At 46.0% G+C, this 26419-nt stretch overlaps 2 protein-coding genes across 7 annotated transcripts in view; one reads left to right on the top strand and one right to left on the bottom strand.

The window, feature by feature from the left end:
• Positions 1 to 12401, top strand: part of Il17d (interleukin 17D) — a 19485-nt gene extending 7084 nt beyond the window's left edge. Inside the window, exon 3 of the mRNA XM_008824330.2 lies at positions 10980 to 12401. Within this exon, the coding sequence (XP_008822552.1) occupies positions 10980 to 11298 (319 nt within the window). The 3' untranslated portion in view covers positions 11299 to 12401. The remainder of the gene's footprint in view (positions 1 to 10979) is intronic.
• Positions 12402 to 18706: 6305 nt separating this feature from the next.
• The window catches only part of Xpo4 (exportin 4), a 158658-nt gene continuing 150945 nt past the window's right edge, over positions 18707 to 26419 (bottom strand). For 3 of the 6 annotated variants that reach the window (XM_029559238.1, XM_029559237.1, XM_008824328.3), the window contains 3 exons: positions 24643 to 24725; positions 19534 to 19814; positions 18707 to 19004 (listed from right to left, as the gene is read on the bottom strand). In XM_029559238.1, coding sequence (XP_029415098.1) covers positions 18868 to 19004; positions 19534 to 19814; positions 24643 to 24725 — 501 coding nt within the window. In that variant the 3' untranslated portion in view covers positions 18707 to 18867. Of the gene's footprint in view, positions 19005 to 19533; positions 19815 to 24642; positions 24726 to 26419 lie in introns of those variants that run through there. The other 3 variants (XM_029559239.1, XM_029559240.1, XM_008824327.3) reach the window with 3 other exon arrangements.

The raw sequence follows: 26419 nt of genomic DNA, 5'->3' as shown, positions 1-26419 counted from the left end.
TTTCCGGGAAAGGGGGGGGTTAAGGGGAGCCGCCCAAAAAAAAAAAAAAAAAAAAAAAAAAAAAAATAGACACATAGACCCAGGAAGTCTGAGGAAGTGACAGAGAAGGCTGGCATGGGGGCAACCAAGGTGCGCAGGACAGGGTGGGCCTGCCATGGAAGGTCTTCCCAGTACAGCTGAAGTACATAGAGCCAGAACTTTGAATGGGTGACTGGGAAGAGGGGAAATCAGAGACACATACATCCACTAAACGGGTTTTGATGGAAAAGTATATAGACACAAAGGAGTGTTAGCAAGGAATTCGGGGGAGGTCACCTCAACATCCACCCACAGGCATGTGGCATAGTTAAACAGCATACTAGCCATATGTAAAGAATGAGGCCAAGGCACTCTCAGTGTGTTGAGAAACTTCCACTTGCTAAATGTACCTGTGCAGCTATGTGGCCCTTGGTTACTAGCAAGTAGACAAGGTTGCCCCTCCCTCAGTGATGGCCCATTCAAGGAGTGACTGTGGCCTGTTGTTTGGAGTGCTGCATTTTAGCAAGGTTCATCAGAAAAGGCTGGATTTATAAAAAGGATGGCTTAAGTTTGAACTTGTCAAAACAGCCTCCCTTGTGCGCTGCCCATTTGTTATTCCATCTTTCCAAAATGATACCCTAAGGTCATATTCACCTATGAAATTTTAATGAGGGCTGGACAGGGCTCGCAAAGGAACGGAGGGAGCCAGTGGCCCCGAGTGCTGCTAAAAGCACAAGCACTGTGTTTGCCACTTTCTCCCCAGCAAATCTTTTCAAAACTTTGAGTCTCTCAGGCAGAGATAACACATCTGCCATCCCAGCACTCAGGAGACTGAGGCAGGAGAATCATGTTTTCCAGGCCAGCTTGGACTACATAGTAATACTCTATCTCCAACATTATCAAAGGATTATAATATTAGAGAAAGGTGAAGAAAGTAGGAGCACAGTCACCCTTGCCTCACTTATCCTTGACTTCCTTTTCTTTGGTTTACTTGAGGTCAGCCATGATCTGAAAATGTTACATTTGGAATTAAATCCAATTTAAATTAAACCCATTTCAATTTAAAATTAAATCCAATTTAAATTGCAGCCATTCTAAGTAGTATCATGAATGTTATCCTGCCTGGGATGTGACTGCTCCCTGTACACTGTGTATGCTACCCTCCAGGCACTCCAGGCAGCTGCTCAGGAGCAGATCTTATTATCAGGACAACTTCCCAGTACTGTCATGCTGTGTTCAAGTGACCTTTGCAAGTGACATGTCATGCCGCCTGCCTCGCTCACCTCGCTTCATCTCATGTAGATGTTGTGTCCTATCACTTCTCACAAGGAGGGGGAGTGCAGTAGAATGAGATATTTTTACAAAGAACACATTCATATAACTTAATATAGTATTAATTGTTCTATTTTATCATTAGTTTTCACCTAGCATGCCCAATTTATAACTTAAACTTATAAGTATGTGTGTATAGGAAAGAACAGCACACTGAAGTTTCAGACATAGGGGGCCTTTCTAGGAAGGGGCACCTTACAGATAAGGGGAGACTAGAGACTACAGTTTAATGTTAGAAAAAGTTATCCCCTCAGCAATTATCCTTTAAAAAAAAGCCCTACTTATCTTTTTTCAAATGCACTCTCCCTTCTTTATGCACTTTCAAAGTTGTGTGTCAGTGCTAAAGACAAAGTTCTGCAGATTGCAAAGCCCTAGGCCTGATCCATCCATCCATCCCTCGGGTTCCGAAAAGGCATTTGCAGAGGCAACTCTGGCGGACAGGGGGGACAGGGGGCAGCACCGCTCCGGCATCCGCGGGATCGCGCCCAGGGCCTTACATCTGAGGTCTTTGGAATCTCGGGTGGGAGTCCTTTTTTAAGGAAAGGTTTTCCTTAGTAAGTCACTCTTTCCTGGGTCCCTGTTTCATACCTGTGGATAGTACAGTGACTATGACGACGTCACAAACCTCTTTGTCTTCCAGGAATATCTGGATTCTGTCTTATCTAAGGTATGGAAAGATACCTTAGCACAAGCAATATCCTTTCTGCCCCACCTTATCAGAGTAATGTTCTGTTAAGAAAAAAGAAAGCATCTTGGGGGAAAGGGATAAAAAAGGAACAGAGCAGAAAGAACACGGTGGTCTGGCTGGGAGTCTGCAGTTACAGCCTGAGACAGTATCGTTCATCTCCATGAATCTGGAATTGAGGGGGCATGCATTTTTTTTTTTTTTTTTTTGTCTTTTTGAGACAGGGTCTCCCTGTAGCCCCAGCTGTCCTGGAACTCAATATGTAGACCAGGCTGGCCTTGAACTCACAGAGATCCGCCTGCCTCTGCCTCCCGAGTGCTGAGACTACAGGCGTGTGCCACCACGCCCGGCTGCACGCATTATTTTTAAAGCAGTTTACTAAGAAATATGGGCTATTTAAAAAAAATATTTTTATGGACAGGTGACCTTGAGTGTGCTCAAGGATGGAGCTGACTTTCCCCCAGTGGGCTTCTCAGAATACAGCGGCTCTACTGCACCTATCAGTGTTTCACGGAGTAAAAATAAAAGCATTGTCATGGAGCATTGTCCCCGGATTACTGTCTGCTTTGATGGATGCTCCGGGGCTGGGGCTTTACTTCAGCATTCAGAGCGCTGCCAGGGAGGATGACAATATTTCACTCCCTGGGCACCCCTTTCAAAGCTCCTCACCTGAATAAAATGTGCATTCCCTGCATGCCAACAGAAGAATTTGGGCAAATGCAGGCCGTTCCACAGCCCCGAAGTGACATTCCTGCTTCTGTCTGTCCTCCAGATATGGCACAGGAAGGTGAAGGAGGATACTCCCAAATTACTAGCAGTCCAGGAGAAAATACTAGGAATTTACAGAGTCGAAGAGGCTAGGCTAGTGTCTGGGAACCGTCCCTTGGTGGTATGGTGACAGCTGGCTTGCTGGGCCAGGTGGGCTCCTCCCTTGTACACACAAGCACCTCCCCCACGTCCCAAGGACCGGCACATCAAAGATTGCTCTGAACCCACATTCTGCAGCTTCTCCTGGAGAGCTGAGCTGTCCCATGGGCATGAGCAAGTTTTTCCTTTGAAGAGATGCTGTCCAGCTGCTGAGAATGTCACATTTGCCGTGACAAAAGAATGAAAGCCTTTGAGACATCTGGGTTCTCCTCATTCCATTCTCTCTCTGCGCAAGACCCTCCCCCACGATCTTCCAAATTCCCACTTCTCTTGCCTCCATCAGTAGATTTCACACTGGACAAATGGATTCCCCTGGGTTGGATCTTTACTGGGTACCATGTGCCAGACTGACTGCTAAATATCCACAGACCATGCAGCAATTACTATCTTTCAGGTAACTGGGCTAACCAAAGTGGACAAGCCCCATCCTGGCAGTGCCTCAGTTTCCCCACATGAGTAAAGGAAAGATGGTCAGGCTAAGCCTTCCTGCTCCTAGTAGCCCTGAGCCAAACTCATTGGCAGAAGAGCCACATTCACCCTGGAGCCACCTCAGCCTGGGTGCCAAGTTTAGGATGGCAGCAGAGTCAGCTTGGGGCCCCAAATGGAGCAGGAGCGACCTCTAGTTCTCCTTGGCCAGGTGAAGCTCATAGGGATCTATGTCCCAGTCAGGACTGCTGCAATCCTCAGCTGATTTTTTCCATGTCCTCTTTCATGAGAAATGCAGTGATGTTTTCTTCTAGGGGCCAGAGGAGCATTTTTCAGAGCTTCTTGGCAGCATGCACTGCAGCTCTTTGGCTCCCTGGGGCCTTAGCAAATGGAAGGAAGGTGGAGCTGATGGGCCTGCTGGCTACAGCTTGCCCCTAGAGGGAAGCTGTTTGTGGCCTCGTGTCCCCACTTACCCCCTGGCTATCCTATAGAGCCCACTGCTCCTGGCCCTGCAGCCCTGGATGGTGGTATACCGTGTGTCTTTCCTTATAGTATCCTAGCCCCTCCACTTCTCAGCTGAAGCACTTGGTCCAAAGGGAAATGGAAGACTGGAAGGTTAAACAAATCCCCTTTTTTTTTCTTGCAGTACTGGGTATGGAGTCCAGACCTTCTGTGTGAGGCACTGTACCACTAAGCAGCACCTAGCCCTCAAACCCTGTCCTTTTTTGTTTTGTCTTGAGTTTTGTTATGTAACCCAGGATGGCCTCAGGCTTTTGGCAATTCTTCTGCCTCAGCTTCCCAGGTGCTGGGATTAAAAGCGTGTACCCTCAGGACTCACTTCATTACTTCTCTTAAATGCAAAGACCAAATGGCCTATACAGGGAATCTGTGAGAATTATCTGAAGAGCTTTTTAAAAAGTACTAACATCTCTGCACTGTTCCAGGACAATTAATTTAGATTCTCTAGGGGTAAGGAAACAATTTCTATTTTTAAAAAAAACTCATTTATGTGCCTCCAGTGAAGAGCAGCTAAGATCCCACAGCCATTCCTGACCAGTGCCAGCTCTTGTTGGGTTAGAATGACTTGTGTGAATCCATTAGCGTATAGGGCAGTCTGGGACTGGTAGGATCATAGAGTCCGAGCACTGGGAACATGCATCATCTGGTTATGAACCACCAGCTGCTGTCACTATGTCTGTGGGCAGCAGTGGCTAACGGTCCAGTGAAGATGTCACCTAACATTGCTGGTCAGTGCAGCCGGGAAGGTGTCCTGTGGATTCATCTTTGAGAGCCCAGTTTAAATGAGCAAAGCAGATCTCTGGGCAGTGAGTGAGCATAGAGCTTATTCAGAGAATGGGCATGAAGCCTGGGAACTAGAATTGTTTTCTGTTCTCCTAAAATATGTATTAATTTTTATTGCTACGATAATTGCGCATATTCATGAGGCACAATACATGAGTGCATTGTATAATGAACCAGTCAGGATAATGACATATACATCATTTGTCTCTTTATCTCTCTCTCAGGAAACAAGGTCTCATAATCAGTGTAGCCCAGGCTGGCTTGCAACTTGTGACAGTTCCCTGCCTCAGCCTTCCAAGTGCTGCAGTTATAGGTGTGTGCCACCACACTATGCCAGAATCTTCATTAAAAATTTTTTTTGTTATTTTTATGTGTATGTGTGTTTTGCCTGTATATATCTAAGTGTGCCGTGTGTGTGCAATGACTGTGGAGGCCAGAAGAGGGCATTGGAACTCCTGGAACTGGAATTACAGATGGTTGTTAGCCACCATGTAGATGCTGGGAACTGAACCCAGATCCTCTGTAAGAGCAGCCAGTGCTCTTAAGCACTGAGCCATCTCTCCAGTTCCCAGAACCTGAATTTTTAACAAGAGCCATGAGTGGTTCTGATGCAGGATTCCAAAAACCCATGTTGGCAGGCTTGCATGTGCTGCCTGTTCATTTCCTGCACTGACAGGACCTTTGCAGACGACTCTCCATTCTTAGCAAGGAAAGCTGATTGTCTCAGAGGACCAGGGGACTACAAACCATCTTGATTTTCCCATAGTTTTTAAACATCTTCACACCTGGTGCAGAGAGTCTGCCTCTCATTCTTCCTCAAAAGTGTCCTGACGGTTCTGGGACTTTTTCCCTCCCTGTAAGTTTTAGGATCAGCTTGCCAAATTCTAAGCTGAAATTTTGGTTAGAGTTACACAGATTCTTATAGATTAAATGAATAGGTTTGTTTGAGGGACTTTTCCAGGACCTTGGAGGCTCAGTGCCTGGTATAGATACCACATGATGGAGAAGCTGAGAAGAAACTTTCCTGTCGAACCATCCTCTGCAACCGGTAAAGCATTAGGCAGCCAGGAATGATTTGTTCTGGGTCTCTGGTTGGTAACTGGATTAGAACAAAATTTTCTATCCAGGACTCATTTTGACAATTCCCTGCCTTTTCTAGAGAGTCTGCTGGGCTGAACACACTGGCCCTCAGTGCTGGTTTCCCAGGCTCCTAATGCCATTTTGAATGTACTTAGTTGTGGGTGATCCTAGATCTTTGGTTAGGAACCCCTAGCTTCTGGAATTGGTAGGGGGTAGGGGGAGTTGAATTGCTATGAAAGAATTAGTCATACTCAGCCTGGGCTGCTTTGTAATGGAAATAATTTCATGTTTTGTAAGGTAGGAGGAGAGCCAGTTGGGGAGTGTGTACTAGTGGCTGCCCCAGCTATACTTGGGCAGCAGGCACATCAGGTGGCAGATGCCTCCTGGGATGCACTCATTGTTCTGAGCTCGCCCGCCCGGAACCGCTTTGAATTGTTTCCTACCGTGTCCAGGCCTCAGGCAGTACTCTTTTTCTGTCTATGCTGTCACTTACATTCCTCCCCAAGCTCAGTTTCCATCACCTCTAATCATCCCTGGAGGACTTGTCCTTTGTTCTTGGATTAAGCCCCGCCAGCTGTCACTCACCCAGGCCAAACTTCACACTGGCCCAGAGCCATTCCTGAGATTTGTCAGCGTCAGTGGGGAAAATTTGATGTGTTTCAAGCAGGTCCCGCGCCAAGTTTGCACAGGGTAGCATGCAGCACAGGAGGAGACAGAATGACTATGCTAGGGAGGCCAGGCCGGTTTCTAATGGGCTACTTTTCCATGTTTGGGAAGAGAAAGGTCCCTATGGAGGCCTTGCTGTCTCTTTCCCACACAGCTGTCTGTAAGCAAAGATACTGTTGGCTGCCAATATCTCCTGATAAAAGGCAGGAAGCTAGGGGCCGAAAAGGCCCACGGGAGCTGCCTGCCTCTGCCCAGGTTCCAGGGTCTTCTGTCCCCTTCTGTCTGGAAGCCTGGCTAGGCTGGTCTCTCCCCCATGCTGCTCTGAGGGGTGTTGCTGTCATGCATGGTACATCTGGTCTACACTGAATGTCTTGACCCTTCATAAGACCTTCCTGTGTGAGGGAACAACCCAGGTCTCAAAGCCACAATGTGGAAACACCCAGTTCATCCCTTGTCTTATATCCCAGGTGCCAGGTGGAGATGGCAAATAAGGGCATCTTGTCACAGGCCTTAGCCCAAAGGGGTCACAGTGAAGGTCATCCTGGGGACCAACTGGAGTGTGGGGATGGGTATTTTTAGTTGGATGAGCCTCTGACCATCAGGCACCCAAGCAGTAGTTGGTTTCACCTACGACACTAACAAGAGTGACACCTGAGTGCCAGCTATTTCTCAATGACACCAACATAATGAGCCTGACCAGAGTAGACTTGAATTACTACCAGTAAAGGCAAATCCTGTTGATTAGAATTGAAAGGGGTGGACGATGCCCCCAGTCAAACTAATGTGCCAAAGAGGAGCCTCATCTGAGTCTTCTCATACCCCCTGGGTTCTCCTGTGTTTTCAGAATACCTTTATGCAGGAGTCTCCTGAGTGCTGGGGGACACAACTTAGTTCCCCATTCAGGGAGCTTCAAAAATGAATTCCCATCCTGGCTTCCAGGGCTGTTACACCCTTGCATCTCTCACCAATCCCCAACCTGCCACCACATGCATGAGCACACATGCTCCTACATGCTCACTCATGCATGCTCCCGCCTTCAAACATACTCATGTCCATATACATACCTGCTTTGACACACATACACATATCTTCTCACAGATTCTGTCACTCAGCCTCACAGTCACACACAGATTCCTCAAAAATGCTGACATTCGGGCTGGAGAGATGGCTCAGCGGTTAAGAACACTGGTTATTCTTGCAGAAGACCCAGGTACGAATCTCAGCACCTACATGGCAGCTAACAACTGTCTGTAACTCCAGTTCCAGGGGATCCGATGGCCTCTTCTGTCCTCCGTGGGCATTGCACAACATGGGTGTACTTACCTACATGTGGGCAATACACTCATAAAAAATAAAGGAAAAATACTGACATTCACATGCATGCTCATACACTTGCTCACATACACTTGCACTTATTTCACACCCTGTCTCCCATGCTTCTGTTCACATACTTTACATGGTCATGTTCACATGTTCATATATTCTCTCACACACATGCTCATGCATGTACACTCCCATGGGCCCAGGTTCACACTCAAACACATCTCTCAGCTGCAGGGACATTTCTTCAGACCCTTCATTGTTGTTGGCTGTAGTCTCTGCCTGCTGCCCATGGGCCTGTCCTGTCCACCAGCCTGTGTGCTCTTAGAAGGAAGACTCACATCTTCCCTCAGCTTGCCACCCCTGGCCAGCTGCCAAGTGCAGAGAGCCCCAGTGTGGTTAGCAACCTTCAGCAGTCACTGTCAGTGTGTGCATCTCCAGATGTCAAGGGTACTGCCAGACAAACCACAGTGTGCTAATACACTGACTGTTCATTCATCCTTGATGTCTTCAGTATTCACCTGGGTTCAGACTGCCCTGGTTATCGCATCATGGAGATTCTAAAACTTTAAATGTTTTTTTCTTTTCTCTTTTTTCTATTTTATTTTTGCCTTTTAAAAATATTTTGTTTTTAGCCGGGCGTGGTGGCGCACTCCTTTAGTCCCAGCACTCAGAAGGCAGAGGCAGGCGGATCTCTGTGAGTTCAAAGCCAGCCTGGTCTCCATAGCGAATCCAGGCCAGCTGGGGCTACAGTAGGAAGATCCTGTCTCAAAAAGCCACCCCCCCCAAAAAAATTTGTTTTTATTTTACATGTATGAAAAGTGTTATTTGCATGTAAGTGCACCCATTGTGCAATGTCTGAGGTCAGAAGAGGGCGTCGGGTCCCCTGGAATTGGGGTTATGGATGGTTGTTAGTCGTCATCTGGATGCAGGGAATCAAACCCAGGTCCTCTGCAAGAGCAGCCAGTGCTCTTAACTACTGAGTCATCTCTCTAGCCCTCCGTATTGTATTATCGGCTTTATAATAAGAATGACCTGAGCTTCATGACTGGTTGATCTTGCCATTTAATACACCCCACTGTGTTAGGTACGTTAAGGCCTTCCCCAGATACCAAGGAAACACCAGGGCCATGTTCTTGAGTTTCCCAGCCTCCAGAATCAACTGTAAGTTTTTTTGGGGGGTGGAGGGTAGTTGAAACCAAGTCTCACTAGGTAGTCCACACTGACTTCAAACTCACAATCTTCCTGCCTCAGCCTCCTTAGTGCTGGGATTATAGATATACACCCCCATACCTGGTAAGCCCCTATTCTTTATGAAGTACCCAGTCTCTGGTATTTTGTTATAGCTACAGCAAATAAACTAAAACATCTTCCACATCTGTATGTTGGAAAACTGGCTCAAGTCCCATTTCAGGTTTTTCAGCAGCCCCATTTCTGACCTCTGCCTGTCTCAGCCTGGGGATGCCAGTGTCTACACTTAGACTTCTTTCTCTGCAAACCTGGTGCCCCTACCACTGTCCCTCAACCCTCTCCCACAAACTACAAATCATATTTATTTAACTACAAACCATATGCCAAAATTTAAAACTCCACCTTCTGCCAAGATCTCCCTCTTCATCTCAGATGCTCTTCTACCCTCTCCTTGGAGGGATCTTTCTAAGGGTTCACTGGGTCACTTCCCTCTCTGAAACATCTGTCAAGGTCAGATCCAAATTCCTGGCTATGGGGTATGTTCCTGACACAGGCATCACTCTCAGCTCTGATTTTCCTACCATGATACATACCCTCTGACTTTGACCTCCACTGCAATTTCCCTTCCTACCCTCTTCATCTGTGTACATCCAACTGAGAAGCCCCTTTGCCTGGAAGCCTATGCACACAGGCTAGGGGAGCTGTTTATGCCCATCTCCCCTAGATCATCTTTGGATGGCACATAGGTATGCCATCTGTATCCAAGCTGCCTGAAACAAACTCAGGAGTTGATAACTATTGAAAATAATTGGAGACATTATGCATGCTACCTATTTAGAACTTCCTTTCCCTTCCAGTGTTCAGTGAGAGTCTTGAATTGACCCCAGGACGGAGGACCCGAAGCTATGTGGCTTTTCCACACCTAGCTCCAGGCTCCCATGAGCCCTTCCTCTGTGGCTTGGCTGGGCCAGAGCATGAGGAGGAAAGGCCAAATGGCCTGACCCTTCCTGCCCAGGACACACAAGCTCATAGCAACAGTCCCATGAATAATGGGGACAATGCTTTCCTCTGCAAGGGGACACTTGGGGGGTCCTGGGTTCTTGCCGAGGACCCCCTGGGTTTCTGCAGCTGTGTAGGTGGCTGCTGTAAGGCAGGCTCTGGCCTGGGATTGCTTTTGCCCCCAAGTGAACCACCTGTCCTAGCTGACCTGTGGCTGCCCCTGGGACTTGGCTGCAGGCGGTCCTGGAGGTGTTGACACTTGGCATCTGACCTGAAACTAGGGAGACTTAGAGAAACATGAAATTGATTGAATTTAAGCCATTATTCACTTTTCAAACATCCCAGGACAGCTAGGCCTGTGGTCCACTGCTGCCACTTCAGTTCCTTTACAGAAGGCATATTGACTCCAACTCATAATGACCAGGATCACCTCACTGTGGCTTCTGCACCAGGTGTCCATAGCTGCTCCAGTTTCTGGCTGAGCACCAGAAACCAGGTGGGCACGGGTACCAGCCTGCCTTCAGGTCCTGGGGCCACAGAGCCTGGCAGGCTTGGGAGTAGGGATTACAGAGGTGACCCTTCAGGGCTGACATGACAGCCTAGGTAAATAGGGTGTCCTAGTCTATTCCAGTGGTGACTTGTGAGTGCAGGCTGAGTGCAGACTCGGGATAGTTTTGTAGACAGGGCTCAGGGATCAGGGTCCTCGCTGCTTTCAGCATTTGAAATAACAGAGGTCGAGCACCATGGTGGAGCCGTCTTTTCCAGGTCTGTTCTAAGTGGGCCCCACCAGGATGCCAAGCTCGGGATGAAACATCAGGCCAGCCTTTGTACAGCTGAGCAAAGATCTCTGCAGACTAGCTCACGCCCTACTCTTTCGGTGTTTTGAGACAGGGTCTCGCTAAGTAGCCCAGGTTGGCCGGGCTCCGCAGCCCAAGCTGGCCTTGACGTCGCCACAACCCTCCCGCCTCGGCCTCCTGCGCGCTGGGATTCCAGGCGTGCCCACACAGCCTTCACGCTCCCGCTCTCTCGGCAGAATTTCCTACGACCCAGCGCGCTTCCCGAGGTACCTGCCGGAGGCCTACTGCCTGTGCCGCGGCTGCCTCACCGGGCTGTTCGGCGAGGAGGACTTCCGCTTCCGCAGCGCGCCGGTCTACTCTCCCGCCGTAGTCCTGCGCCGCACGGCGGCCTGCGCGGGCGGCCGCTCGGTGTACGCCGAGCACTACATCACCGTCCCGGTGGGTTGCACCTGCGTGCCGGAGCCCGACAAGGACGCGGATGGCGCCAACTCCAGCATGGACAAGCCGGGCGCCAAGCTCCTGCTGGGGCCCAGGGACGGCCCCGCGGGGCGCTGAGGCCGCGGACTGCCCGCCTGCATCCCCGCATCTCCAGGCCGAAGCCATCGGTCGCGGCCCGCAGGCGGCTTTGCAAATGCTGGTCCAGTCCAGCCTGTCGCTGCTGCTGCGTGCTTGCCCCCGAGAGAGAGCTCCATAAGCTTTAAATATATATGTACTTTAAAGTAGAGAACACATATGTACGACTATTTTGAATAGAGGCAGAAACTATTTTTATATTAGTCATTTAGGGCAAGTAGATTTTTAAAATTTCCTTTATGTATAAGCAATTTATAAACACCCCATTTTCTTTCTTTTAGACGTGTAATTGGGGTACTCGGATAAAGTCCTATTAGCTGGCACTGTGTCCTGGGTCTCTGAATTCAGCTCGTTGCCAAGGCTGACCTAGAGTGAAATGGATGCTCTGAATCTGACCATTCATCCACTGAAGGCCTCATAGGTCGATGCCAGTAGCCATAGTCGCCGAAACCCAGACTTTTATTCATTAGGAATAGTATCAACTTTAAAAAAAATTTTCCCCCACTTTTGAAAGCCACTGATTTCAATTTGTGGCATGAGGTGGAATGTGACATCTTTGCCAGTTCTTAGTGAGATCCAAGCACACATTGGCTTAGTTTTATGGGCTTTTGGATATTAGGAAGCTGAATATTAGGAAGACAAAGGCCAAAATAGTTCCCAGAGATCAGTATTGAGGCCTGGCTTCTGGGTTTTACAATGTGAACTAAACCCTTACATCTCCTTTAGGTTGAAAGTGAGTCCCTGAACACATTGTACAGATTCTTTTTAGTCATTAAAACAGTGGTAGATGGAGGATATGCTGCAGTGTGCATTTCATTCTTTCCAGATTTTGCTTAGGTGAACTAGTTTGGGGTATTGGGACAGAACTCAGGTCCTTGGACATTCTAAGTAGGGTGTCTGCCAGTGTCCTGATTCACTTTCAGAAGAAACAGTAGGCCATTTGTTGTTCCACTTTTGAGATGAGCTCGCTATGTAGCCCAGCCTGACCTGGAAAAAAATCCATCCTGTGCCTCGGCCTTCTGAGTAGGAAGATTACAGGTGTGAGCCACCACTGCAGGATAAAATAATATGCTATCTAAGGTCTTAATTTTAAATCAAGCCTTGATTTTGTTTTCCAAAGATCAACTAGTCACATAAAGGTAATCTTTTGATCTTTTGTGACACCCCAAGCCAACCAAGAAATATCCTTTTAAAAAGCTTCAGGTGTCACAGAAATGACATACCATCAGCTTTTTAATTTTTTCAATTAAAAACATTTTATGTGTATGAGTTTTTTTGCCTGCATATCTGTAAGTGCACCGTGTATGTGTCTGGTGCCTGCAGAGGCCAGCAGAGAGTGCTGGATCCCCTGGAGCTGGAGTTAAGGTCAGGTGCTAGCTGCCAAGTAGGTGCTGAGAACTCAACCTAAGTTCTCTGGAAGAGCAGCCCATGCTCTTAACTGCTGAGCTATCTATGCATCCCCATGTTTTTCAATTTTTGCTTGAAAAAAGGTCTTGTTATGTAGCCTAGGCTGGCCTCAAACTTTTGCCAATCCTCCTGCTTCAGCCTTCCAAGTGGTGGGATAACAGGCACAAGTCATCATGCCTCAGCAAGCATTTCTATATTACTCACAGCCTGGGTTTGATCTGTAATTTTCAGTTCCTACAGTATGCAGACAGAAGCTGTGAGTATGTATTAGTCACTTTTCTGTTGCTGTGATAGAAACACTGACCCAAGCAATTTATATAAGGAAGCATTTATTTGAGCTTCCAGTTCCAGGGGAATTACGGTCCATCATGGCAGGGAGGCATGGTGGCTGGAGGTGGCTGGAGCAGGAGCAGCAGAAGCTAAGCTCTCACATCATCACACAGGCACAGGAAGCAAGAGAACAACTGGAGATCTGGCAAGGCATAAGAATTCTCTAAGCCCTCCCCCAGTGATATGCTTCTTCCAGGATAGCCACACCTTCTAAAACCTCCCCAAACGGCGCCATCATCTGGGGACAAAATGTCCAAATACTTAGAGCCTATGGGGGACATTTTCATTCAAACCATCACAAAAGTCCAAACAAAAATTCAGTTGAAAGCCATAGGTATAGATAGTTCTATGAGTCTGTGAAATTTCACACTACCATTCTAACTCGGGAGGATAGACAGAAAATGGTATGTCAAAAAGACATTCCTATCTCAAAACCAAGAGGTTTAAAACATCTACAGAAGTATAAAAGGCTGGGGATGTAGCCCAGGTGGTAGAGTGCTTGACTAGGATGCATGAAATACTAGCTCCAATCCTCATCACTGCATAAAACCATGTGTGATAATGCACCCCTAATTCAAGCACTTGGGAGTTCGAAGCAGGAGGATCAGGAGTTCAAGGCTAACCTTGGCTACATATTGAGTTCAAGACTAGCCTAGTCTGCAGGAGACCCTGTCTCAAAAAAAAGATGTAACTTCCTAAGAAAAACTCCTTTTCAGTCTAGTGATCATGCGGGGATTATCTGTTATCCCTGGGTAACATTTCCCAGGCTGCCACTCAATCATATATAATGCAAGCATTGAGGAAGCTAGGATTGAGGTTCAACTGTGTGTGTATGGAAACCATCACTGTCCTATTGATTATGTTGGTGAGACTCAACTTGCTGAAAGGACAGCATGTTTTATTCTCCAGTTCTAGCTCCTAGAAAGACCATTGTCTTCTTTGGATGGAGTATTCACCCAGTTAGTAGGTATCTGCTGGAGTTTGGATGCTTTTTCAAGGATGGGGCTGGAATCCAGGGCCTCTGTTGTGCCAGGCAAACACTCCACTAGTGAGCCACACCCCAGGTTCCCTGCTTTGCATGTTGACTATCAGCCCCAAAGGCCCATGTATAAAAGGTGGGATCACCAGGGGCAAAAGCCTTGGGGAGGTCCTTAGGGGGATGTGTGGATGTGCCCAGTGGGATCCATCTCCTTGCACTTACCCCTCCACCTGCTTTGCCTGCCATGTGCTCCTCAGTGCTGCCATCTGGCAAACCCACCAGGGACCCAAAGAGTAAGTCTGACTGACCTTAAATTGGATTCTTCAGAAATGTGAGACCAAATAAACCTTTTCTCTTATAAGTTAATTATCTCAGGCATTTTGTTATAGCAACCAGAAGCTAACAATATCTATTGAACACCTGCCTGATTCCTGTCAACAAGCTCCTGGGTGACAACTGTGAACAAGACACAATCTCTTTTTTAAATCAAGACAAGAGCTGTTGGAGCAGAATTGGGCTGCCATGTGCCAGCATTGTACACAGGAGGTGTTGCCTTACCAGGCTGTATTCCTTTGCCTTGCTGAACTGTTTTCCTCATTTAGGAAATGTTACAGTACTCTATTAGCCATCAGTGTCACTGTGTCAAAATGCCTCAGCGAGAATTTTATCTGTGTACATGGCATCAGACCTTAAGTTTACCTATGTTCATGGCCTAGGTTTGGGCCCTGTTGCTTTGGGCCTCTGGTGAGGAACATCATGGCCAGAAGCATGTGATGGAACACAGCTGCTCTCTCATGGTGACCAGGAAGTAGAGGGAGAGGGGAGGGATCAGGGTCCCAAGACACCCTTCAGGGGCAGGTCTCCTAATACCCCACTTCTTCCTACTGGCCCTACTTCCTGAAGGTTCCACCACCTCCCAACAGCACCATCAGATGGCGATCAAGCTTTCCACACATGAGCCTTTGCGGACACATTAATGAGTGAAATGATTACAAGCACCCACCTCACAGTTATGAGGATCGAGCACTGTTGGTAAAGCACTCAGCACAGTGCTTGGCACACAGTAGGGGCAGGCTGGGGGCATTTGTTGGTGCAGTACATGATTACCTCAAGTTCAGTCCTCAGCACCAAGCATCAGCACACCACACTGACTCTACAAAGCAGTCTGAAATAAGCATCATGCTGACCCTTCTTTGTGGTGTTTATTGCTTGGACAGGCACCACTTAGAGGTGACCGTGTTGTCTGTGGAAGTTTAAATGAAGTCTCTAGGGCTTTCCCCAGGCAGCAGCGACTAGACAGCAAACTGACAAAGTTGCTGACCATAAGGATATGCCATTTCAATGAATAATGACAGAATTTTTATCTCCTCACAAAATAGATATTGGAGTGGAGTGGGATGGGAGTTGAAATTATTATATCAAATAAATAAGGGGAACTCACAGCAGCTAGGATTGAGTGGCCTCTCTTTTCTTGCAGTCCCACATGGCATCTTATTTCCCACAGTGAGCATGGCTGCACAGGTCTACCTGGGCATTGCTCATTCCTAGGTTTTGCAGTAGAGTATGGTACTGTGTGTATTACACACCTGCTCCCAGCAGATTGCCACAGTGCATATTTCCTTCAAATAAATTCTATGTCGCAGATTTTGTGACACTTCTTAGAATGGGGGCATTTGCTGATTACTGAGTGTTTGTGTTTGGTGACCTTTATTTTGTTTAAAAATGGCCCTGAGCAAGTGTGGAGGCACACAGCTGTAATTCTAGAACTCAGGAGACTAAGGCAGGAGGATTGCTGTGAGTTTGAGGTCAACTTGGGCTACAGAAAAACAGTCTGAAAATACTGGAGGTGGGAGAAAAGGCCTTGAAGCTTTGGGAAGCTGAGGCAGGAGGATCAGTTGAGCCCAGGAGTTTGAAGCCAGCACATAATATGAAGAGAGCCTGTTTCAGGAGAAAGAGGATGAGGGAGAGGGGAAGGAAAAAAAGGACTAGAGTTTAATCCCTAGAACCATTAAAAAAAAAAAAAAGTCAGGCATGGTGGTATAAGTTTATAATCCCAGCGCTAGGGAGGTGGAGACAGGCAGATCTCTGGAGGCTGCTAATCAGCCAGCATGGTCAAATTGGCAAGCCCCAGGCCCATCAGAGACATGGCCTACACACTGCATAAACACACACACAGGCTTTGGTATTTGGGGACTGGAGAGATGGCTCAGTGGTTAAGAACACTGGCTGCTCTTGAAGAGGACTGGAGCTTGGTTCCCAGCACCTACTAGTTAGACAGGAAGTAGTAATGCACCCTATGGGTGTGTGAAGGACTTCAGATATGACTTCAGATACCCTGTAGTGGTCTTTTATGAAGTTCACAAGTGGGTCAAGGATTTTCAACAATTGAAGTAACAGGGGTCCAAAGCCACGAAGCCTGGTGACTGCTCATTAGGCAAACCTGCCACTGGGCTGGGGATTTAGCTCAGTTGATAGAGTGCTTGTCTTGCACAATGAGGCGCTGTTCAACTCCAGCACTACTACTGGAAAAAACAAAACATGCAAAAAACAGAAAACCCTTCCACGACCTTGTTCTGCGGGCCAATGCTGCTTTGCATATATTTTTAGTAAGTTAAGCTTCACGCCTCTCTCTTTCCTGGAGAAGACACAGGCTTCCCTTGGTCTTATTGCCAGATTTACAGGAAAACAACGTCTGTGATTTCTACCTGTCCATAATTCCTAAATTGAACCTTTCATTTCTACACATAATTTGTTGCTAACTGGCCTGAGGAATTTGTGGCAAATTGATTTATAAGGAAACAAGGTAGGAACCATTGTTTAAAGAACAGACATTTAACCATAGCACAACATGTGCCAGGTGCTGGCATGCTGATAAAAATGTCTCATAAAAATACAGAGCAGTTTTTAGAGTTGTCTGGAAATATGGTCACTGAGGTCTGAGAAAAATCAAGAACGAGATCTCTCCTGGTTTCCTGAGCATAGGATCCTGTTTGCCCAGTTTCCTGTGTGCACAGCATCCTGTGTATGTGCAGCCTCTTCTCTGAATCATTTGGGACACAGTTCCGCTGCAGTAACAAGCCCACTCTCTTTGGTGTCCAACAGATCATTTCTCACTTGCTGCACATGCCTGCAGGTCAGATATGTGCCACATTCAAGGACTAGCCGCCAGAGCAGCTTCTGCCTGGAGAACTGCCTGCTAGTATCAGGGAGAAGTAGAGCTCTGTCTGGAAGTGACACATGTCACTTCCTCTCACATTCCATTGGCCAAAGCAAGTCATCTTTTCTGAAAGGCATGTTAATTTTTGGGGGTGGGGGGAATTTCAAATTTAAAATGGTTGCAGATTCTCAAAAATTGCAAAAGCATCACAAAGGGAGCGGTCTTGTGTACCCTTGACCCAGTTTCCCCTGCTGGAAATATCTTAGATAACTATAGTATGATGTCACAGTCAGGAAAATGACACTGACACAGCCTTTGGATGCCATTTGAGTCAGCCATTTTTACCTACACCCGTGTGTCCATGTTCAGCTCTATGTAATGCTGCTACATGCAGATTCATGAAATTGCTACCACAGACAAGAACAGAACATTCCAGTACCCAGGACCCCTTTGTGGCCACACCCAGTCTTCTTTGCCCCACCCCATCCCGATTCCTGGTGCCCGCTATGCTGGTCTCCATTTTCAAACGTTCTAACTGGAAACATGGCATGCAAGCTGTGAGGCTGACTTTTCTACTCAGCATGGCATCCGTTTAGGTCTATCTAAGCTCAATATATCCATGGTTTTTATTCTGCTTTTGTTTTGAGACAGGGTCTTTCTGTGGTTCCAGGCTGGCCTTGAATTTACAGTCTTCCTGCCCCAGCCTCCCCAGTGCTGGGATCACAGACATGTGCCACTTTACTCAGCAGTTGTTCTTCTTGATTCCTGTGTAATCCTCTGGGGTACAGATGAATATGAAGTTTTCACAGGAAGGGTCCTGTACACCCTCCCCACCCCCCACTGCTTTGTGACTATGGGGTTTGTTTTGGCACTGCCATTCCTTTGGGTGGTCTGGAGTGTGGTGCTGAGGCGAGCGCCATGCTGAGGCACCAGGACTGCATTCTATCAGGGCTCACAGGGCTCCCAGAGCTGAAGGGGAAGAGGAACCCAAGAGGACCTGGAACACTGGTTGCTTAGGTCATCAACTTGCTTGATGGAACAGGTCAGGCCTCTGTGGGGAGCTGGAGTGGATGGTGAGTGTCTGGCTGAGCGCCCTGTATATACTGAGCAGGCAGAAGCTCCTCACTGTGTGGAAACTTCTAGCCTAAGGCAGAGGCCAAGGCCCGGTGCATTCAGGAGGCCTGGGCCAGCCTGAGCTGCTTGTTCTGTTTTTAACTGATGTTGAACAAGGACAATGAATTAATTAGTCAGCTTCTGAAAGTTCTCCCCAGGGATGGAGAGATGGCTCACTTTGTGTTCTTGCAGAGGATCCAGGTCTGGTTCCCAGCACCCACTCCAGGCAGCTCACAACCACCTATAAATCCAGTTCTAGGGAATCTGATACCCTCTGGTCTCTGCAAGCACCTGCACACATGTGGAGCACATAATCTCACACAGGTATACACACTAAAAAAAATAAATAAAAGAAACACTTCTCCCCACTCTAAGTCCATAGTTGGCAGAAGAATCCCAACTCATTATGGAAACAATGAGAAGTTTTGTTTTATTTTGAAAATTAAGCCAGGATAGCTCCATTCTGGGACAGGAGGAGGTTATGACTTTTCAAAGGAAAGAAAATGAAAGAAGGGAAATGGACATGTCACCCAAGGTCCTTTACCATAACATGCTGCAGATGTACTTAGGTTCCAGAGTCTAGCCCAGAATCATAATTCACATAACAGCGGAACTCGTTTGCCAAGTTTCGGGTATGTTCTGGAATAAACTTGCACATCTTTACGCCCAGAAGCTGAGCTGCCTGCTCTTCCATGATGGCTCCTGTGGAGAATAGACCAAGTGAACCAAGAGTCAAATGCCATTCTAGCAGAGCCAGTCCTGAACTGGGGATCAGGTTCTTAGACTAAGACAGTGGAACAAGTAGTTGACAATCCCACTCCACACAGGGTAGATGGGTCCATTGTTTATATGCCCCCTTTCCTCTAACATCTTTGCAAATTGCCTACTTTTCTCCACTTCTTATATGTATATATGTGTGTCTATGTGTGTTCCATGCATGTGCTGTGTATCCATGTGTGTGCCCATGATGATGATTAAGTAAAAGAACAGCTAACATGCATCCTTGTACGTGGGTCAGACCCATGTTAAACACTTCATGTGTGCTATGTTAATCAATACACAATGATCCTTGCAGGTACAGTAACCTTTTGGGGCTCAAAGAGGCTACATAATGTGTTTAAGGTTACACAGTATGTGACAGATTCAGAATTTCAGTTCTTAGATCTCTGCCAACTCTTCAAACCCAAGACCCTGTCAAAGGCTTTTGTAAGATGGGAAAGGTGGCACCTGCCTGTGCACAGCAGAATCTTGCCCTGAGTCAGGAACTTGATGGTTTCAGATGTCTTCCTGAGACATTCCTCAGAGAGATAAGGAGGGTCTGCGACTACAAGGTCAAAGCTATGTGCAGCGATTTTTCCAGGTAAATCCAGTGGATTATTGTAATCGTAGAAGATGTATTCCTCTCCATATATGGCGAATCTTTTGTCATATTCAAAGAGGCCTACGGAGACATCCTCCATGTGCAGCTCCCTGAGCTTCTGGTACACACTGGGCACACTCACACATGCTATTCTGGAAGACAGTGCACATGCCTGGAGCTTGGTGATGGTGCAAATAACAACTTCTTTAACAAAAAGCCCTTATGCTCAGAAGTTTTTTCTTTCTCTGATTCTAGAAAGTATTTTAATTCAGTTCCACTTAAAATATAAAAGTAGTTTCCTTATCCCCATAATGAGCACATTAACCATATTTTCACATAAAGAAAACGTATATACCTTCAACTATTTAAAGATATATCATCATATAACACATTTACATTCATGTGAAGTTTATGAACTTTTCTAGCAGGCTGCACAGTTTAGTTTGCAAGTCATTTCAATCACTTCAACAATTATGTGGTTCATCAAGGGGAAAAAGCACTGAGGATAATTTGTTTTTATTTTATTTTATTTTATTTTATTTTATTTTATTTTATTTTACTTTTGATTTTCCTGCTTCCACCTCCTGAGTTCTGGGATTACAGGTATGCACTACCACACTTGATTTATTCTGTGCTGGGATCTAAACCTAGATCCTGTGAGGAGCACTAAGTGCTTCTACCTCCTGAGCTCCCCGCCTGAAAAATGCTAACAGATATATTTCATAAGAGAAGCTGTGGTGGCACTCCCCTGTAATCCCAGCATTTAGGAGGCTGAAACAGGAGGATTGCTATGAGTTCAAGGTCAGTCTTGGCTACATAGTGATTTCCAGGCCAGCCAGGGCTATAGTATGAGACCTTGTCTCCAACAGTAACAACAGAAGGAACAAGAGTGGAGAGCCAGAAGAAAGCAGTAGATGGTAGGTTTTCTGGCAGTGGGCCTGCTGGTAGATCCCTGTTTGGTCATGTCTTGTAGGCTGACCTCTGCAGCTGACTGGCCCTTTCTGACTTCAGTGCTTATCTTTCAAATGTAGAGTTTAGGGCCAGGTGTGGTGGTACATGCCTTTAAGTCCAGCACTCGGGAGACAGAGGCAGGTAGATATTTGAGATCAAGGTCAGTCTAGTCTACACAGCAAGTTCCAGGCCAGCTGGGGCTACAGGGAGACCCTGACTCAAAAAGACAATAAACAAATAAATACATATATAAAAATAAAATGAAATTTAGAGTTAAAAGTATTCCCCAGAGCTGCTGGCTAGGCAGAACAGAGAGGCACACAGAAAATTCTCACCAAATGCTGTCTTTACAATTATGGCATGGTTCTTGTAAACAATGAACATGCCTTTCAGGAAAAAAAAAAGAGTTGTCAGGTTTGTTAGTACATACCTAAAATCCAAGAAGCTGGGAGGTAGTGGCAAGAAGACGAGATCTGTCTCTAAAAAACCAAACCAAACACCCAGGGGGAAGGGAGGAAAAGAAAAAAGTGGCTTCCAAAGCTCTAAGAATTAATTGGGGGGGCGGGGTCCTCAAAATATCTACAACAATATGTCACTAAATGTTATAGCTTCAACCTTAACTATCCTATCATGACCCATCTGTTTAAAGTCCTGTGGCACTTTGGGAGGTAGTGGAATTTTTAGAAGGTGAAACCCAGTAAAAGGAGGTTAGGCCACTGGGAATGTGTCCTTGAAGGAAATATTGGGACCCCGGCCCTCTTTTGTTTCTTATTGTTTCCTGACTACCATGCAGTGAGCAGCTTCCTCTGCTATGGGTCCCTGCCATGGTGTGCTGCCTTCCACAGGCCCAAAGCAACCGGGCCAACTAAACAGGGACAAAACCTCTAAACCAATGAGCCCAAATGAGCTGCTCCTCTTTATGAGTTGATTTATCTCAAGTATTTATCAGTGATGGAAAGCTAACATGCTAAGAAAACAAAAAACAACAACAAAAAATCAATAAACTAACAAAATCAAAAGAAGAAAATAAAAATGTAAGACTTTCAGTTGAAGAAGATAAACTGAACACATTAATTTAGATTTACTTGCCTCATGTAAGTCCAGTAAGCAAGTAAGAGTAAAATTTCATTTAGTTTTGTTGTTTAGGCATAAATTTCTGAGAGCAAAGGGAACAGGACAAGAGACTAAAGTAAGTACACTTAGGAAGCCAAAAAGTAAACAGGTGGGTGGTGGTTGGCTCAGTTGACCCAAGAGAGCTAAACCTAGCACTGGCAGCCAGGAGAGCTGAGCAGTCCCTGGCTTACATCACAGCATCCCCAGGGGCTCAGGATAACACAAACCCAGGAAACTCAAGACATGGGGGGTGTGAAGGTGGGGCTAAAAACAGAAAGATCTATTTAAGAAACAGTTCAGTCCCCAGATTCTCTTTCATATCCCCATGCCTTTAGGTAACTGGCAGAAAATCTGGGAGGGAAATGCCTGACACAGATCACAGTACAGTATCATGTAGAAATTAGGAGGAGGCTGGAGGTGTGGCTAGTGGCGGAGCATTTGTCTAGCACATGCAAGGGCCTGGTTTCTAGTACTAGACCACGGGTGAGAGGTGAAAGGTGAGAAGTGAGAAGGGTTATAATAAACCAACTGGACACTGAAAATTCCAGTCTTCTTTCAGTCATCAAAGGCTATATAATTTCCAGGCAGAAATGAAGAGCATCTCACCTAGACTTCCAACCACCACACTACTAAAGACCTACACACACTAGCACTGGAGGCCTCCTGGGAAACAGCTCATCCTGATCCTCTTCCTGTAGACCACAGCAAATCAAGTGGGGTTGGGAGTGCAGCTCAGTGGTAGAAGACATGCTGGGATCAGTCCCCAGCACACACAGATAACAGAACAGGCGAGGTCCACCCTTAGGTCAAAGCTTCTGGCTTTCAAGTGCCCCCACCCACCCGTAAGTATGAAGGACAGCTAGGGACTAACAAACATGCAAGGACAACATCTAATGCTAGGCAGATATCTAATAGTAAATAAACAGAATAAAAACACTTCAGAGTAAATAGATTAGGCCAGAAGGAAACCTGATTCATGCACTGAAGGCTTAGTACCCTAGGTGCTGAGGTATTTTGAATGGGAAACTTTAGTGGGTGGGTCTTGCCCAGAGACCCTTCCTCTGTCTCTGTCTCTGCTCCCTGGCTTCCAAGAAGGAAGCATATTTGCTCCACCATGCCCTTGCACCATGGTGTCCTGCAGTACCACGACTCAGAACAGTGAAGCCAGCACACCAGACTGCAACCTCTGAAACTGTGATCCAGATAAGCCCTTTCTTTTTTAAAGTCATTTCTTTCCAGTATTTGTCACAACAATAGTCTAACACAACTCAATAGAATGTTTAGAAGACAAAAGTTGAGGAATTTTCCCAGAAAATGTGGGAAAAGAAACAACTGGTAGAAAAAGAAGAAAATAAGAGGATCAGGTCCTTTACTCCAGTGTCAGAAATTCCAGAAAGAGGAACAAAAACCAAACTGTGGTAGTAATGGGTGTATCAAAGAAATCATTTAATATAAAATGTCCCCGATCAGCTGGGCATGGTAGTCCACACTTTTAATCCAAGCAGAGGCAGAGGCAGGTAGATCTCACAGAGGCCAGCAAGTTTCAGACAAGCTGGGGCTACAGGAAGACCAAAAAGATTTAAAAAAAAAAAAATCTCAAATCGGGCTGGAGAGATGGCTCAGCAGTTAAGAGCACTGGCTGCTCTTGCAGAAGACCCAGGTTTGGTTCCCAGGGCTAACATGGTGGCAGATAATCATCCAACCATCCATAATCCAGTTCCAGGAGATCTGATGCTCTTTCCTGGCCTCTGAGGGTGTTGCACACATGGGTATACTCACATTCGCAAAACAATTCATACACATAAAATAAAAATAAATAAATCAAAAAAACTTTTAATTCTCTTCCCTAGTCAAAGGGCAAGAGCTACAAGAATGAGAAGGCCCCCCAGTGTCCAAAGCAATAGATGAAAGCGGTACATCAAGATTAAGAGAGAATCTTGGGTAGGAATGGAAAAGCAGATTTTTCTACAGGTCATCAAAATGATGTTAAATTTCTTAACAGCACCAATGAGACTATGGAGTAGTAGCTTCAAAACCTGGAATTAGACACTCAGCAAAACTGTTCTAGTTCTGAGGGGAGAACAAAACACTTCCTGACAAGTCCCGCCCATACGCCTCTTCTGTGGGAGCTGTAGGAGGATGCAACCAACCTAGAGGAGGCTGTAAACCAAGAACTGGAGTATAGGAAGTGGGCACTCTAGAGCAGAGAAAGCAAAATGACCCCAGCATGCTAGTGAGGAGAGACTTCTGTAAAAGCTAGAGAGCAGCCCTGGGAGTCAGTCTTTTAAGAAGTTGAGGATGTAGCTCACTCGTAAAGTGCTTGTGCAGTCTACACAATATCCTGCATTAGACAGATCCCTAGCACTGCAAAAGAAAAAAAGAATAGAGGTAAGAAATGCTATGGTGAAGATGGGCACCGTGACTCACATCTGAAAGCTCAGCACCTGGGAGGCAGGAGAATTAGGAGTTCAAGGCCAGCCTCGGCGAGTTTGAAACCAGCCTCCAAACAGAGAAGCCTGGACTTGTTGTCAGTGTCAGCTCTGTGGCATCAGTAGCCACTATACTTTCCATTAATATTATTGGAAACAGAGGCCAGCAAGTTTCAGACAAGCTGGGGCTACAGTTATGAGATCCTATCTTAGAAGGGGAGGGGAGGCAGGCTACAGTGAACAGATTTCCAAGTGTATCGCTAGACACAATACTGAAGTTTTTAATGAGTCATGTGCTGTAAACCATGAGACTTTCAGGTTTACAGGCTTTCTTACAAACCATCTCTCATTTAGCATGCACAAAATGCTAGTTTATACATTCGTCTGTGGCTCCTATGTGTGATGATTGCTTTCATGCCACTGGGTTTCAAGCTTCCTTCAAACCAACTTAAACTAAAGATGAAAAGAAACAAAACACGGGTCTTACCTGCCACCTTCTCCAGCAGCAGCGATGGCTTCCTGCGCAAGTCGCAGCGCAGTCTCCTGACTATACCAAAACTGGCTCAGCTGCTGTAACGGCACAGGAAGATGCCACCTGAGCTCACACAAGTGTTCTTGCAATGTATACTGACAATGCCTCCATGCATAGGTTTAATTTTTCTACTAACAATTCATTTTCTTTGAAGTTATTTTAAGTCGATACAGCCCTCCGATATATTAATGGAAAGTACACACTGAGAATCACTGGCTGCTGGTGCCACAGACCTGACACTGACAAGCCCAGGCTTCTCTGTTTGGAAGAACATACCCCACTGGAAGCTGATTAGATTTCTGGATTCAACCACCAGTGACAGAATTCAGGTGTAGGTGATGGGGAGTCTGCTGATGCTGCGGCAGGTCAGTGGGTCCCCTGGCCTTGTCTTCACCCTGGCATTTCCCAAGTGACTTGTTTTGCCTTAGATGCTGTTTGCTTTTAGCTTTGTTGTTTTGGTTCATGCTAGTTGATGATTTTATTTAAATGTTCAGTGGTCCTCACTTACACATTCGCATTTTTATACATGAAGGATGATATTAGTAATGAAAAAAGCAATTTGGTTTTCCTCTGTGATTAGTCTACTTCCTCAGCCCTCTCTCCCAGCAAGACTAAGCTGCAGGGTCATGCAAATTTCTCTGATCCAAGGTCTGAGTATGTAGGTGAGACCCTAAGTTCTAACAGATTATTTAAAAAAAATAATGAAAATCTCCTAAGAGTAGAAACAAGTCAAAAGCCTAGAAAGTGGAGAAGGGATAAGCAAAACAGCATATATACACACAACAGAATAAGATCCAGCCAAAAACGGACTGAGCTGCTGGACACATGCTGCAATGTGAGCCTTGATAACATTTACTGAGTGAAAGAAATCGGGCTCAAAATCTCACATTAGATGATTCCATTCATATGAAATATCCAGAATAGGCAACAGAAGGGAAATGGAAAGTAGATCAGGGTTGCCAGGTGCTGGGAGGACTGGAGAATTAGGAAGTGACAGCTAAAGGTAGAATGGGCAGGCAGTCTCCTTCTGAGGCAACAGAAATGTTCGGAAATTGACTGTGGTATATGAACACTAAAAAAACCACTGAATCAGATACTTTAAAAGGAAGAACTGCATGGGCTGTGAATTCGATATCAACAAGGCTGAGGTCTATGCAGGTAAGGGGAGATATCCTGAGCATACAATACTGTGGTAAACCTCCCTTCTGACTGGTGCTGCTTCCTCCTCTGTAGCTGTGGTGGAGTTCTGCAGTTACTTAGATTCTATTCTCCAACTCTTTCTGCTTTTCCTAGACAAATTAGGGCTTTCCCCAAATGGCTCTCCAGTTTGTCTGCTGAGGAATCTTCTGAGATCTGGCCTGTATAGTGTGCATGACTTCCTGATGTGGTTGAAGGGGTTAGAGACCTACTGGCCCCACCATGGCAGCAGCCATCTTTTAATGAATGAAAGCCTTTCACTCCATGCTCACAGCTCTGAGTTTGGAACCAGCATTTCTAGGGCTTTCTGCCAGAAAACAGGTGTCTTCTTGTGGCAGACATCTCACCATATGTCTCTGCTGTCCGAAAACCATCTAACACTCATTTATTTTCTTATAGAAACTTCTCAAATTTCTAGCCAGGCTTTATTCCTTTGTTGTTTTCTTTTCTTTTAAAAAATTACTTTTTAAAAAAATAATAATTCTTCAAAGCATAAAAATTTGCTCCTTAATAATTAGTAGATGGGAAAAAAATT

The sequence above is a fragment of the Nannospalax galili genome, unplaced genomic scaffold, assembly GCF_000622305.1.
Source record: "Nannospalax galili isolate Female #2095 unplaced genomic scaffold, S.galili_v1.0 scaffold388, whole genome shotgun sequence".
Taxonomy (NCBI): Eukaryota; Metazoa; Chordata; class Mammalia; order Rodentia; family Spalacidae; genus Nannospalax; species Nannospalax galili.
The sequence above is the reverse complement of the archived record's forward strand: the minus strand, read 5'-3'. Positions and strand labels throughout refer to the sequence as shown.